The following is a 13,286-nucleotide window of genomic DNA, read 5'->3' as shown; positions in this document are numbered from 1 at the left end:
CCGCGGTAAATAACCGCGGACACTTAAAAACCGAATCTTTTGTCCCAGCCGTTGGATCGTCGATCCAACGGCTGGGGAGTAGGTTGTTACATAAACGTTCCCTGACAACCACATGTCAGGGAACAGGACCCATATATATATATATATATATATATATATATATATATATATAGAGAGAGAGAGAGAGAGAAAGAGAGAGAGAGAAAAGTTCTATGGAGACTGATTTTTATGGAGGCTTTAGAGACTTTAATTACAGCCATCTATTTCTTAATCATCCAAGGGCTGTAGATATTTGTCCTGCACGTTCGATTTCTCTCCATATCTTGTCCTGCACTTCTAAATCGGTGAACAACAAGCAGAACTTCTTTGTTGCAAGGCAAAATAACACTTAGATATATCACAAATATGCGGGACAAATTATTAATATTACATTACTAGAAATGTATGATAAGAATAGTGTAAATTATAAAGATAGTTTTGAATTAAAACTAAAACAAGAAATGCAGGACAAGGATATTAATAATACATTACTAGAAATGTAGGACAAGAATAGTGTAAATTATTAATATTACATTACTAGAAATGCAGGGCAATAAATGCTGGAAAAAAAATATTTAATCATGTCCATTAATTGCCAGATTATTTTAACGGTAGATCTTGTGGTCTCTAAGGACTCTAAGACATTTTGCTTCAATGGTATTGGCTATAATTTAAAAATGATATGTTATTAATATCTTAGATTGTTAAAATAGAATATATCAGTTCAATATGGTAATAAATGATGTGCAATCTTCCTACAGATTTCTTACAGACCTGTAGAGATTCGACAAATTCAGTCATCCATAGGAGGTTGGCTAAAATTATAAACAATAGCTGGGTATGGTTGGAGTATGTGTTTTTCGAGCTGTTGGCTAAAATCTTTTATTTTTAGTATGTCAACTCAACTTTTAGCTAAGGGGTTTCAATGGTTGGAGATGCTCTTGCACCGACTTTATTATCTTTTCTTTACATTTCTATTTTCCTCAAAATCCTTTTCCAGCAACAACAAATACTCCGACTTTCTTATCTTCTTCTGCATTTGATCATTTCCTTGTACCCCAGTCCAACAAACAACAATGTTAAGAATTACTTATCATTTCTTTTTAATTTCTTTAAGAAATAATCATTATTGGGTTGTAACATTCAACAGTTGGATATTTCTATACTCTACTATGATGTTTTATATCTATAATTTTCATTTCTTTATTCATTTCATTGTTACTATTTTACCTAGAATTCTACCCCACGTGTTTTAAAAAAAAATGCTCATTCCATTTTCGCTCATGTTTTTTTATCACAAGAAATTTAAATTCATCTATATTTAGTCATTATTGTTTCACACTTTTTTTTCCTTGATAAAACTTCTATATAATTTTTCATTCCATCCTCATCTCGTTCTATTCCATCCATGTAAACACAGCCTTAGTGAATTGTAAAGTTTCTTTACGTGTTTAATTGGTCAAGACTCAAGATATGTATGTATACATATTTTTTCATAATTCCAGGTCTATTTAACAGCTTTCTCATAATCAAAACTGTGCAACCGTGTGGATATTTGCACCCATTGTTTCACAAATACCTGATACTGGACATAAGAGAACCTGTTATTGTACTGCTGTTTCTTCACTCACACTGGTGGTCACATCTGCACAAAAGAATTGCTCTGCTCTATTTATGAAGCTCTCTGGGAACCTCGAGTGCAGCATTAAATTACATGGAGCCTGTGAAGTTAATGGACCGTTCTTTGAACTCTTTTCTTCATATGATTTCGACGGTTTAAAGTCTCTTGTGTTTCGCATCTTAAGAGTTCTGCCACTATTTCCTGGGCCCCCGCCTTTCCCAAGAGTTCGATTGCTTCTTACATTGAAACGATTTGACCGTTGCGAGATATCACCCTGCAGTTTTCTTATTTCAGGTCCTAACTGAATAGAGTCAGTAACCTCATCCACAGGACGACTTTCTATAACTGATCGCGGACAAAATGCAGGCAATCCGTTTTTACATGATCTGAGCAAGGAAAGGAGCATGTCTGTGCTGAGTTCTTGCTGAACCACGTCCTTGTTCTGGTCACAGCCAAAGCAAGCAGCAACGAGAGTCCCCGCCAAGATAGGCATCAATTCTGGATCGCTGAAGAATACGAAAGGCAGATCGCACACCTGTTCTTCCAACTATGCCTCTTAGATCTTTTAGCAACAATATAGAAAGTCAGAAGCATCAGAGAAGAAGGTTCGTATCTATTACCTTATGAAGAATGGTAGGGCTCTTTCCCCATCGTAAAACAGCTTGATTCTCATAATGGAACAAGGAAAAGTAGCTGAGAAGCAGTAATGATTCAAACAGAAGCAATCCAATCTGAAACAAACAAATACAATTAATTACTAGGTTGGCCATATCTCTTACAAATATGTATATCATCCGTCTCCAACTAAAACAAATAGTACCCAGTAGTCACTAATGACCACCATCAATGATATGCAATACTAATGTTAACTACACTAATTGAACTGAAACTAAATTCTTGAGAAAATATATTGAAGAAATACAGGCTGGACTGGGGGGAGATTAAGATATCTTAGATACAATGACAACACATGTTAGGAACCTTATTCGGATTCCTACCCATCGTTCCCAGCTATTATTTAAAACAGTAAAACCGAAACTGAAATCCAGTTTGCATGTAGATGATGGGCCTGGTTCACTAATTGTAAACTTAAAATGATCAAAAAGCATTTTGGGATAGGTAAGGAGAATATAACTTTAACAACTTGGCATTCCCAGTAATGATCTTCTGGCAACATTCTAAAGTGAAGTGTCATATTTCTCTTCAATAGTGAAACTATTCAGTCATTTAGGTGGCTCATGATTAAGCCAAAGCATATTAATTATTTAAGCCAAAGCATATTAATTATTTAGCAGAGAGTCCTTGCAATCTATTATATTTTGAGCTATAATTGATTTATCTGATGAACACTGATCACACTAGTTAATTTAACATTGCAATAGACTACTAATAAGAAAGACTGATAGAAGTGACAATTCTTTGCACTACCTTATCGCTAGCAACACCCCACTTGCTTGTGCAATGAGAAAGTAGAAAACTCATCAAGTGGAAGAACTCCATTTTTAGGTCTGCCCTGGCCTATTAAATTATTATAAAAGAAAAGGTGAAATATTACGGGACAGAATACGAGAAAGGAGAGATTTGAAAAGCTAAATAGGACTTACTAGCATCATTTGAATGAAATTTATATCAATTAGAGCTAAATTGTTCAGCACCTTCAGCACTCCAGTTGCCGCATCCTCAAAATTAGATGGAAGGACATAGGATCCCTGACAAAGCATACAAGCAATTTGTAATTTAAGCATCCCAAGGACTAAGGAGCAACCTTCACCTTGGGATGGGAATTGTTATGCAAAGTCCTGTAAAACGTCTTCATTCTTTCTTTAGTGCATGTAATCTTTACACAATAATAACAGGATGCATATTAACTAAACATAAGTTTTGGCATAAGAAAAAACAGACAGGGACATTTAGACAGTTTCTATACAAAAAAATCAACCGAAGAGTGAAGAAATCCCTACTCGTGCTAACATCTTCATTCTTTCTTCTTTAGTGCTAGTAATTTTACACAAATACAACCAGATGCATATCAACTCAACATATGTTTTTTTAGCACAAGCAAAAACACCGAAGGGGACATGTAGACAATTTCTACACATAACATGATAAAAAGCAACAGAAAAGTAGACAGTCAAACAAACCAACCCCAGTTAAGAACACTCGTGCAAGAAGCTGTAAAATAGCGCTGCATATTTCACTATTAAGTTTTAAGGTCCAGGTCCCTGACATATGAATTTTGCAGCATACTACCAGCAATTTTTTTCCGCTAGAAGGCATTGACCCTAAATTTTTACCTTCCAGTGGTTTTTTTTTTCTGCTGGTAGTATGTTCCTGATATGATATTTGACTGTTCTGGACCATTACCCTAAATTCTATATGGATCAAAAAATACTGCAATTAAAAGTTAAAACGGCACTAAACCATAATGGCAGAATACAGAGGAAACATATCTCCCTATAAAACTATATTCAGTTTACAATCACTGCCGGGGTCCTGGGAGATGCCAAGTCAAAAGAACATGTTGGTTTTCGGATAATCAAGTAAAAATATTGACTTGTTTGATAATAGGGTTAATTATCTAATTGGGCACTCACTTCGCACCAATATATCATCCGGGACACTCTCGAATTTTTGGTCTCATTTGAAACACCGTTTTCATAAATTGTATCGGTCTTAAGAATAAAATGTTAAATTCGAAAACAAATCGATAGTTTAAGAAGTGTTACTCATAGGGCTTTAACAAAGAAGGCTATAGAGATTATGTAGGTACAATTAATTGAATTTCCGCGTCCAGAAAATGGGTAAAATTGATGGTGGAAGAGATGGGTTATGAAGAACCCTAATAATCCATATATAGCCATTTTTTTAACGCAGAAATTCAATTAATCGTACCTAAATGATCTCTATAGCCTATTTTGTTAAATCTCCATTGAGTAATACTTCTCAAACTGTGGATTTGTTTTTGAATTTAACTTTTTTACTTTTAAGACTGATATAATTTCTGAAAACAGTGTTTCAAATGAGACCGAAAATTCAAGAGTGCTCCGGATGATATATTGGTGTGAAGTGAGTGCCCAATCAGATAATTAACCCGTTGATAATAAGAATGGAAGAAGCTGAAATTTAATTATATGCATTTAAAATCAAATTAATGTTTCCCCTTTGGGATGACCTACATTTAGAATTGATAGATTTTATTAAAGACTCCTTCATTATATATTTGTAAATGCTAAATAAAATAGATATCTTGTGCTAAAAACTCTTTAATTAATTATTTGTAAAAGCTAAATAATTTTATTCAATATCAGTTGCGCCCTTCATACATGTATTATTGGAATTCTCCAAAATACAAAGATATGATCTTTTTTAATCTTAATTTTCCTAAAATGATGAGAACTCAAACTTTAAGTTATTTTATTAGAATTTTAAGAGAGACACCGGACACATTATCCACATTGTTTAGTTAACAGGTTTTATATCAAACTAGACACCCGTTGCGTCAAAATATCTCAGCTGACTCACACATCTCAGCGGGAACTCATTTAAGTCGGTATAAACCAAATATATATCATTTTACCCACATCAATATTCATACCTCTTTACTTAATCATTTATTAAAAATCAACCGTTTGTTTTTTTACTACAAAACCAGTTCGAGTAATTTCTTTATTGTCTCTTGTATTTATCAAAATAATTGGGGAATTTCTAAAGCAACATAGCTATGTAGTTAAAAATATATATAACTATAAATATATATTTATGTGATCACCCTAGCTATGTTGTTTTAGAAATTCCCAAATTATTTTGATAAATCCGAGAGACAATTATAAAAGTACTTGAAGTGGTTTCGTAGTAAAAAAGCAAACGGTTGATTTTTAATAAATGATTAAGTAAAAGATATGAATAGTAATGTGGGTAAAATGATATACATTTGTTTTTAGTGGCTTAAATGAGTCCGGTGAGATATTTTGACGCAACCGGTGGCCAGTTTGATATAAAACCCTTTAGTTAACTGAGTAGGGACCAGTACAGACATTTGTAGTCACTATAAACTAGAACCAATAATAACTTATGCATATCTTGTGCATGTTGGCTTGGAAAAACAAGTTATACATGGGGTTTATGCTGAAGATAAAAAGTTCTACCTCAGAAGAATTTAAAAAAGATAAAGACCCGATTACTTTTGGATTCTAAGCTTCTAGATCAGACATAAACTTAGTATATTCATACTGAAATAACCACAGGTATACTTGTACAATAAGAAACCCAACAAAATGTGAAGCAGATATACAATTTGAGCAATCCATACTTTGCAAATAACAAGATCTGGTGGAATAGAAAATAATAGAATGATAAAAATGTGTTACTATATGGAAAGTTATTACATACAAATCAAAACATATTAAATATATTGACACATATTATATGTGAGTGTGTACCTATGGCTATGCTTATGCAAATTTATATACAGAACAAATTTTACCTGGTCGGAAGACAGCCTATTGTTAGCCTGCAGTAGGACAGCTGTCAACAGAGAAGGAAGGCAGACTAAGCCAGTTTCAGATATAGCAGAGAGAAGAAATGCTACAGGTTGTTTGAGGCCCAATCTTTCTTCCTTTATTTCCACCGCACCGCTATACACAGAACTCTTTTCATCCTTTCTAGAAGCAGATGGCTTGACTTTATCATCTTTTAGATTCTGGGACGGTTTGATAGTTTCTGTCATATCCATCTTAGTGGTAGTACTTTGAACCTTATCTGCATTTTTATCAGTGGCTTTTTCCATTAAGCTACTTGGACATGATTCATCAAGTGCCTTATCCTCTGGGACTTCTGGCAATGATACAGATGGGGCATCACTTGCAACAGATATTGGTAATTCATGATCGTTAGTACAATTATAGAAAGAGGAAGATCCCAATAGGGAAACCTCGGCAAGTTTTTCCTCTTCAATTATAATATTAGGAATTATACCACTAGGAGAATAATCCCAATCAATGGAAGACACCGTTCTGAATCTCGATGTCAAAGTTACCAACAAGTTGATGCTTAAGAGAATAGATGACGGAAATGGTGAGCCTTCCACTTGTGGTCTATCGTAAAGTGCAAAAAGATCTCGTAATCGGTGTATAACTTGATAGGCAATAACAAGCTCCAGCAATCCATTCTGCATTTGGAGCTGATGCTCATCATTGCTTACATGACTGATGATTACAGTCACAGTCCATAGAAAACCATCCAAGATCTCAGTGATCGACTCCAAATTTTCTATTAATGTTCTATTCAATGGTAAGTTGGTGGAAGAAGGGATATTTGAAGATGCTGCAATCTTAATATAGTTTTCAAGTGCTCCAGCCAACAAGGGAGTTATTGGAGGCAAAAGATTCTGTGCAAGAAAGTAACTCCTGTTCGCAGGCAAAGACAATACTACCCGCAAAAGTCTTAAAAGGTACACTGTCACCTGGCATGCTTCAGGCTTGGATGTGTGCGAAGCTGGCAAAGCAGAAGCAATGAAGTCGAGAAGACCTGCTTGTCTAGAGGCTTGCAGCTCAGGTTCCTTTCCCTCCAGGAACTATAACATATTATTGTTCCAAAAAAAGTAATAGGTAACATTAAAATTGTGGAGACATTGACCAACAAAAATATCTTCTTTAGGTGTAATTTGGGAAATAATTACAAAAAAACCATAGTTCACGACAAATATTAGAAGCCCATTTAGGAAGAACCCTTAATACAAGCCAGCAGCTATATCAACAACAAAAAGGAAAAATAAAGATTTGAGTGTGTTCATATTGATTCTAATATCACAAAGATAAAGTCCAGGTATTCAAGAGACCTCGTAATCTCCCAAGAGCAAGAATTTCTCAAGACAAACCAATTTCTGCCTGCCCCTCACATGCTCATCCCTATACAATATATTCTGTCACATTCTGTAGTTTCCAAATATATTATACATCACTTTATCCTCCCAGATTTCATACTAGATGATTACATAGCTATATCAATATATTTTAATTGATTTATTAATATCAGTTAGACATTAGACAGCCTAGATATCCCTTTATTACACCCAAACAGTCTAGACATCCCTTTTATTACGTCTAGAATATTTGTATTTCAGTGGGAATCTATAACCTACTCATATTTCGTAAAACAAATATTATCAGATATTGTCTTCGGATATAAGAGTACCTTAATCATTTCAGCAGTTATTAATCCAATGCTTGAAGCCCCTTCTTTTCTAGCTTGTCGAAGTCTTTGGAGGTCCTGAAGCCATCTCCCGATTTTTGCCCTTGCAGTCCCTACTGCTGCTCTATAACCACTGCCTGAGTTTTCAGGACCAGCTGAAGGCTCCAAAAATTCATGTTTCAGAGCCATAAGCTTTTGACGGATTTTTTTAATCCTTTTTTTAAATGAGTTTTGATGTGCTGAATTTCCAGTTGAAAGAACAGCATCAATGTGACTTGAAGTATTATTTGCTGTATCAATTTCTCCATTATTAGTTGGTGTAAACCTACTCTGCCCCTCCTTATGTAAAGAACGCCGGAAAGGGGATAATTGGTCTCTAAAATCCATGGAAGCTCTTTCTCGTATTTGTTCCAAGTAAAATTTACGCCGCTGTTCACTTTCGCGGAGTCTTTCAGCTAGTTTCTGAGCAAGGAGTTCTGCTTCCTCTTGTTGGGCTTTGGCACGGACCTCCTTCCTTCGCATTTGTTCCATAGCCTTTGCCTCACGTGCTGCACTTGATGCTTTACGTTCCTCTTCTCTTCTCACCAGAGCTTCTTCCTTTTTCCGCTGCGTCTCAGCAAGACGTTGCGACTTCTCAGCTTCAATGAGCTTCTTCCGTTCCAAAACGGCTTCTTCTCTTGCAATGTCCTCCTTTTGTTTAATTTTCAAAACTTGAAGTTTTTCAGCTCTCCTCACTTCAGAATCCTGAAGTTTCTCACGCAAAATAATCTTTTTGTTTTCATCATTTAGTGAAGTAATAAACCGAACTTCATTAACTTTGCTGCTTTCATCACCAGCTCTTCTTACAACTTTAGCAAGAAAAGCCTCATGTCGAGATTCTCCTCGTTGTTGCCGAGCAAACATTCCCTCACGCAACTTCATGCTGCGAACAGCTTGCCACTCATTAACACGGTTCAATTTCTCTGAAGTCCGCTGAAGCTTTTGAACTCTCTCAGTTTCTAGCTCACCTCTAATTCTCATAGCTCGTGCATGCTTCTCTTCTGCATCCTTCTTTAGATCTACGACCGTCCTTTTCTTCTTCTCAGAAGACATTAGCTTATCTCGCAGATTACGTGCACGCTCTGCACTCTTTCTTGCCATGCCAGGTGAATATGAAAAACGAGAAGAAAAACGTGTAGGAGTTGCAAGTATGTCTTCCCAATTCCTCTTCTCCTTCCAAGCATCCATGGATTTCCACAAGTCAATACTTGAACCTATTTTTTGATCTCTATCCCTTTCCAAAAGAGGATTTTGTCTTCTGAGATTGTCCATATATTTAGAATGTCTCTCTGCAATAGTATCAGTTGACAACCTATCCTTTTTCAGAATAATCTTTTCCACCTCGGAAGTTGGTCCGATCAGTTCTCGCTTGCCCTTTCCAATTACAGTAACAGATGAACAATCTTTAAGAGTTAACTTAACTTCATTTGATTCAGAGGCCATATCGTTCTGTATAGAAGTACGGCCATATTGTAGTGACTTCATTTTGTTGGACCTGCTTAAATCAGCAGTCCTCCTTTCTCTACTTGAGCTTCCCTGGGTAACAGCTATAACTCCACTCTGCTTCCTTGGCTTCACTGCTGATGCTTTACAATCAGATATTGTATCAGTTCCACAGGTTTGCTTCTCCAACATATTAATGGTTCTACGATGTCTATCTAGATCATCAAATCCCTTCCGTTCAGCATAGTCAGATGTATGTGTTTTAGCTCTTTCCTGTTGAATTTTACTAAAAGCCTCGAGAGATGAAGATAAAATTTCTGCCCTATGGGGTGAAGTTGTCATTCGACGAACCTGCAGCCAAGAGCAAAACGCTGTAATCCCAATATATCTATGAATAATAAAAATAAAACATTAAATAACCAATCATTGCATAAGCATACATCAAGTTCTAGTTAAATCAAGTAAAGACAAAAGTTCGCGATAGAATTGCTACTTGTCATGTAATCCCTCCTCATTGAGTTATATACGCTTGGAACACAAACCCTGCGCAAAAGGAGTTAAAAGTGACCCAGCTCTATGAATTGAATTTTTCTTGCTGTTAAATAAAATGTACTCAAACTTCCCTTTCTATAATTCTAATATGTGCAGAGTAAGGAGTCTTACAATAAATATTGACTCGTAGTATCACCCAGTGGGGGAGGCTCAAAGTCTTATATGTAAACAATACATATTTAGTCTGCCAGAAGCAGACCATAGGAGTTAGTGATACATAGATATAGGGTCCTCAAATTTCAGCAAAAAATTAGTTGCCTACTACCAGATTTCAGGTCCCAAAATGTTGTCATTACAAAATTTATGACATCTGTTAGTTTAGAAATAATGATACCACGCTCTATCAACGTATTGTTCATAGAGTACGCCACATACTTGTTTAATACCCTAGCATCAGACAAATGTTCCTGCATTTATTTCATAAACAGTTTCATAGAGAAAACAATTAAAACATCATACAGTGGCTAAAAATGAAGCAAACATGCTAACCTCCCATGACAGTGAATGTGGCCTACGCTGATCAGATTTTAGTGTCATTGGTGCCCCGTCATTTAATTTTGGAGATGCTTTTTTTACCGTCTCAAATTCCACAACTCTAGATTTTAATTCTTTAAAATCAAATGCAGCTTCTTCAAGAACAAGAACAGCCTCTTTCATTTGCTCTGTATCACATTCTAGTTCACATAAAAGATAAAGTTCATCAATAGACCTATTAAGATTCTCAAAGAGGAAACACCATAGCCGTTGCCTAAACCTCTCCTTGCTTTCAACTGCTTCATATTTACCGATATCAAGTGGCACTTCTGAGAATCCATTAGCTACCAACTGTGTTCCTAGATCCATGCAGTCTTCGTTGAACTCTGGTGTGTTAGATTGTCTTGGACTCCCCCCACCACTCTTCTCAGGTAATGCTGTAGCAGAAGGTACAACATCTGTCACTGTGCTTGAAGATTCATCTATAATAGCCACCTCAGGTATTACTGCGGCACCAGTTTCACATATGACATCAGATGCCAAAGGTTCCATATTTAATACTGCTTCAACTTTGGGTGTGCTACTTTCATTGTAAGGACAAGAAGAATTCGAGGGTTCACTATTAGTATGCACATAGTTTGCTCTCTCGGAGCCCAAAACATCATTAGCAGAACTAGGTCTATGATCATATGTTATTTGTATATCTACTTCATTGGAAGCTACCTCATTCCCCTCTTTCAGTTCTTCCTGGAAAGATTTAGCCTGAGGTGAAAATAATGGCTTCTGCATGTGTTCATCCTCACATTTTGCTGTAATGAAAGTGCTCTTTCCAGGTTTGCAGCTAGAAGGCATACATGTGCCTGAAACAGCACCAGTCTCAGCCTTCCTGCTAACCAAATTATCATTTTCGAAACCACCGAACTTGATATGAGCTCCATATATATTTCCTGAATCCATGATTAGTACTTCATCATCTAAATCACCCCATTTGATCTTCTGAATGACAACATCCTTTCCAGAAATCTTTTGATCATCTCCAGGTCTGCCATCAGAACTTAAACCTTCTACAGTTTTCACCACTGAAGTAGCACATTTGTTACTAACAACACATTTGTCAAGTGTGGAATCTTTATTTGTAACAGATGAATGATCAACAACATTACTGACGTCTTGTACAACTGAACCTTCACTCGCTTTTAAATTCTGAGAACCAGAATCAATACTTGACCGTCTTTTGTCCAAAGATGGCTGACTTTGAAAAGCTTTTGGAGCTGGCTTTCCTGATAGACCTCCAACCCAACCATGCAAAGAGAACTTCGAACTACTTCTGTGCTTCTGAATAATAGGAAAAAAGGCACATGGTACTCCACTTATTACATCCAAATTAAGATCAATTTATGGCATTAGCCTCTAAACAAACCACATAGGAAAAAAAAATAGCAAAATCATGAAAAGTTAATTTATCTTGAAATCTTGAAATACACAATTTTGAATAGATATTAGGATTTTACCAATGGAACCCCCCCCCCCCCCCCCCCCCCCCGAGCGAGCTACAGTACTCACCGGACTGACCATAGATTTAAAGGCTTGACATAACCAATTAAACATTTTTATCTAAATCACACACTTGACTTAAACTTCTAGACCTACAGGCTACAGCAGCAATAAAAAGACAAGCTTTCAGCAAACAATTCAGTTATATCAATTTACCTAGTCATGTTCGATTAAAATTTAGGCCAGTCAACACATTTTAAAAGGACCTTTCCCAACTTTACCTTCCATCTAGTATTACCTGAATACAAAACTCAATAATGCAAATAGCTAGAAGAAAACCATATATAGGAAAGAGTTCAAATGGAAACTTTTGTTGGTTATATATCCAGGGAACCAATACATTCTGCGCCATTTTCTATTTTTTGTTCTTCTAATTTCAACTAAATTAAATGTCAGGACTCTTTTTCTTCTGAGAACTGTATTCTCTTGAAAATACCATGTAAACATTAATATTTATATTTATATAATAATGGGTACAACAGAAAAGCCAGAGATAGTGATGGAAACATGAAAGAAAGTCGAACTTGAAGCTCGTATCCATTTAATTTACAAAGGGATTCATCCAACATTATCAAAGACTGAGAAAGCACATAAAGTAAAGTTAAAAATGAAACCTTTTTGACTTGCAACCATCCAGAGCCTTGATCATCCCCATTTTCTCCATTTTCTTCCATCATTCAACAAATCGAAAAATCACACATTCTACCAAGACAATACAATTTAGTTGACACAAGAAAATCCCAAACTACTCAAACCATTAACATTAGAATACACTTGAATTCCGATTACAATCTACTATAACACAACCAATGAATTCAATTCAATTGCACAAAAAAGAGTGAATTAACATAAAAAGTGACACACCCATCAACTAATTTTCCAGAAAATGTGGATAAACATCAAAACTTTACATGCCCATCAAACGATTGTGCCCAAAAGACTGATAAAAATCAAAACTTTACACGGTAGAGAAAAACCCAAGATGGTAACACAGTGAAAAGGTGGTTTATAGAATGTGAAAACAAAAGTGTTGATCGACGGGAAAGAAGAACAAGAGAAGAAGAAAGCAAGTAAAATCAAGAACGTAAAAACAATAGAGTATTGTTTTTGTAAGACTCTTCTGTCCTCATTGTTTGTGTAACGTCAGGGGCCACTATAGTCCACGGAGTAATCGGAATCGGCTATTAAATATACAGTTTTTTACGTGAGCATTGGCACATGCTAAGCGCGGAAAATTTTGTGCTTGGATTATTTTGATTGGCTCCTATCTCATGCTAATGGTGGGTCCCCGCAAATACACTAACCACACCAATCAAAATCTCTCAAATACAAAAATTTCTGCGCTTAGCATGTGCCCATGGGCACACACTAGCCA

At 35.8% G+C, this 13,286-nt stretch overlaps 1 protein-coding gene across 1 annotated transcript; it reads right to left on the bottom strand.

Moving 5' to 3' along the window:
* Positions 1 to 1,465: 1,465 nt before the first annotated feature.
* On the bottom strand, positions 1,466 to 13,039 carry LOC108192394 (uncharacterized). The gene is made up of 8 exons (XM_017372286.2): positions 12,526 to 13,039; positions 10,373 to 11,692; positions 7,853 to 9,682; positions 6,144 to 7,232; positions 3,265 to 3,369; positions 3,089 to 3,178; positions 2,281 to 2,391; positions 1,466 to 2,195 (listed from the first exon to the last, which is right to left on the bottom strand). The coding sequence occupies exons 1-8, from the start codon at positions 12,586 to 12,588 to the stop codon at positions 1,644 to 1,646; spliced, it is 5,160 nt and encodes a 1,719-aa protein (XP_017227775.1). The 5' UTR covers positions 12,589 to 13,039; the 3' UTR covers positions 1,466 to 1,643.
* Between the last annotated feature and the right edge of the window lie 247 nt (positions 13,040 to 13,286).

The sequence above is a fragment of the Daucus carota genome, chromosome 4 (assembly GCF_001625215.2).
Source record: "Daucus carota subsp. sativus chromosome 4, DH1 v3.0, whole genome shotgun sequence".
Lineage (NCBI taxonomy): Eukaryota > Viridiplantae > Streptophyta > Magnoliopsida > Apiales > Apiaceae > Daucus > Daucus carota.
This window is presented reverse-complemented; position numbering and strand designations above follow the sequence as displayed.

Coding starts and splice junctions, on each gene's coding strand:
- LOC108192394 (XM_017372286.2), bottom strand. CDS start 12,588: ATGATGGAAGAAAATGGAGAAAATGGGGATGATCAAGGCTCTGGATGG. Junction 11,693..12,525: donor GATGGTTGCAAGTCAAAAAG/GTTTCATTTTTA, acceptor CCTATTATTCAG/AAGCACAGAAGTAGTTCGAA. Junction 2,196..2,280: donor GCCCTACCATTCTTCATAAG/GTAATAGATACG, acceptor TTGGAAGAACAG/GTGTGCGATCTGCCTTTCGT.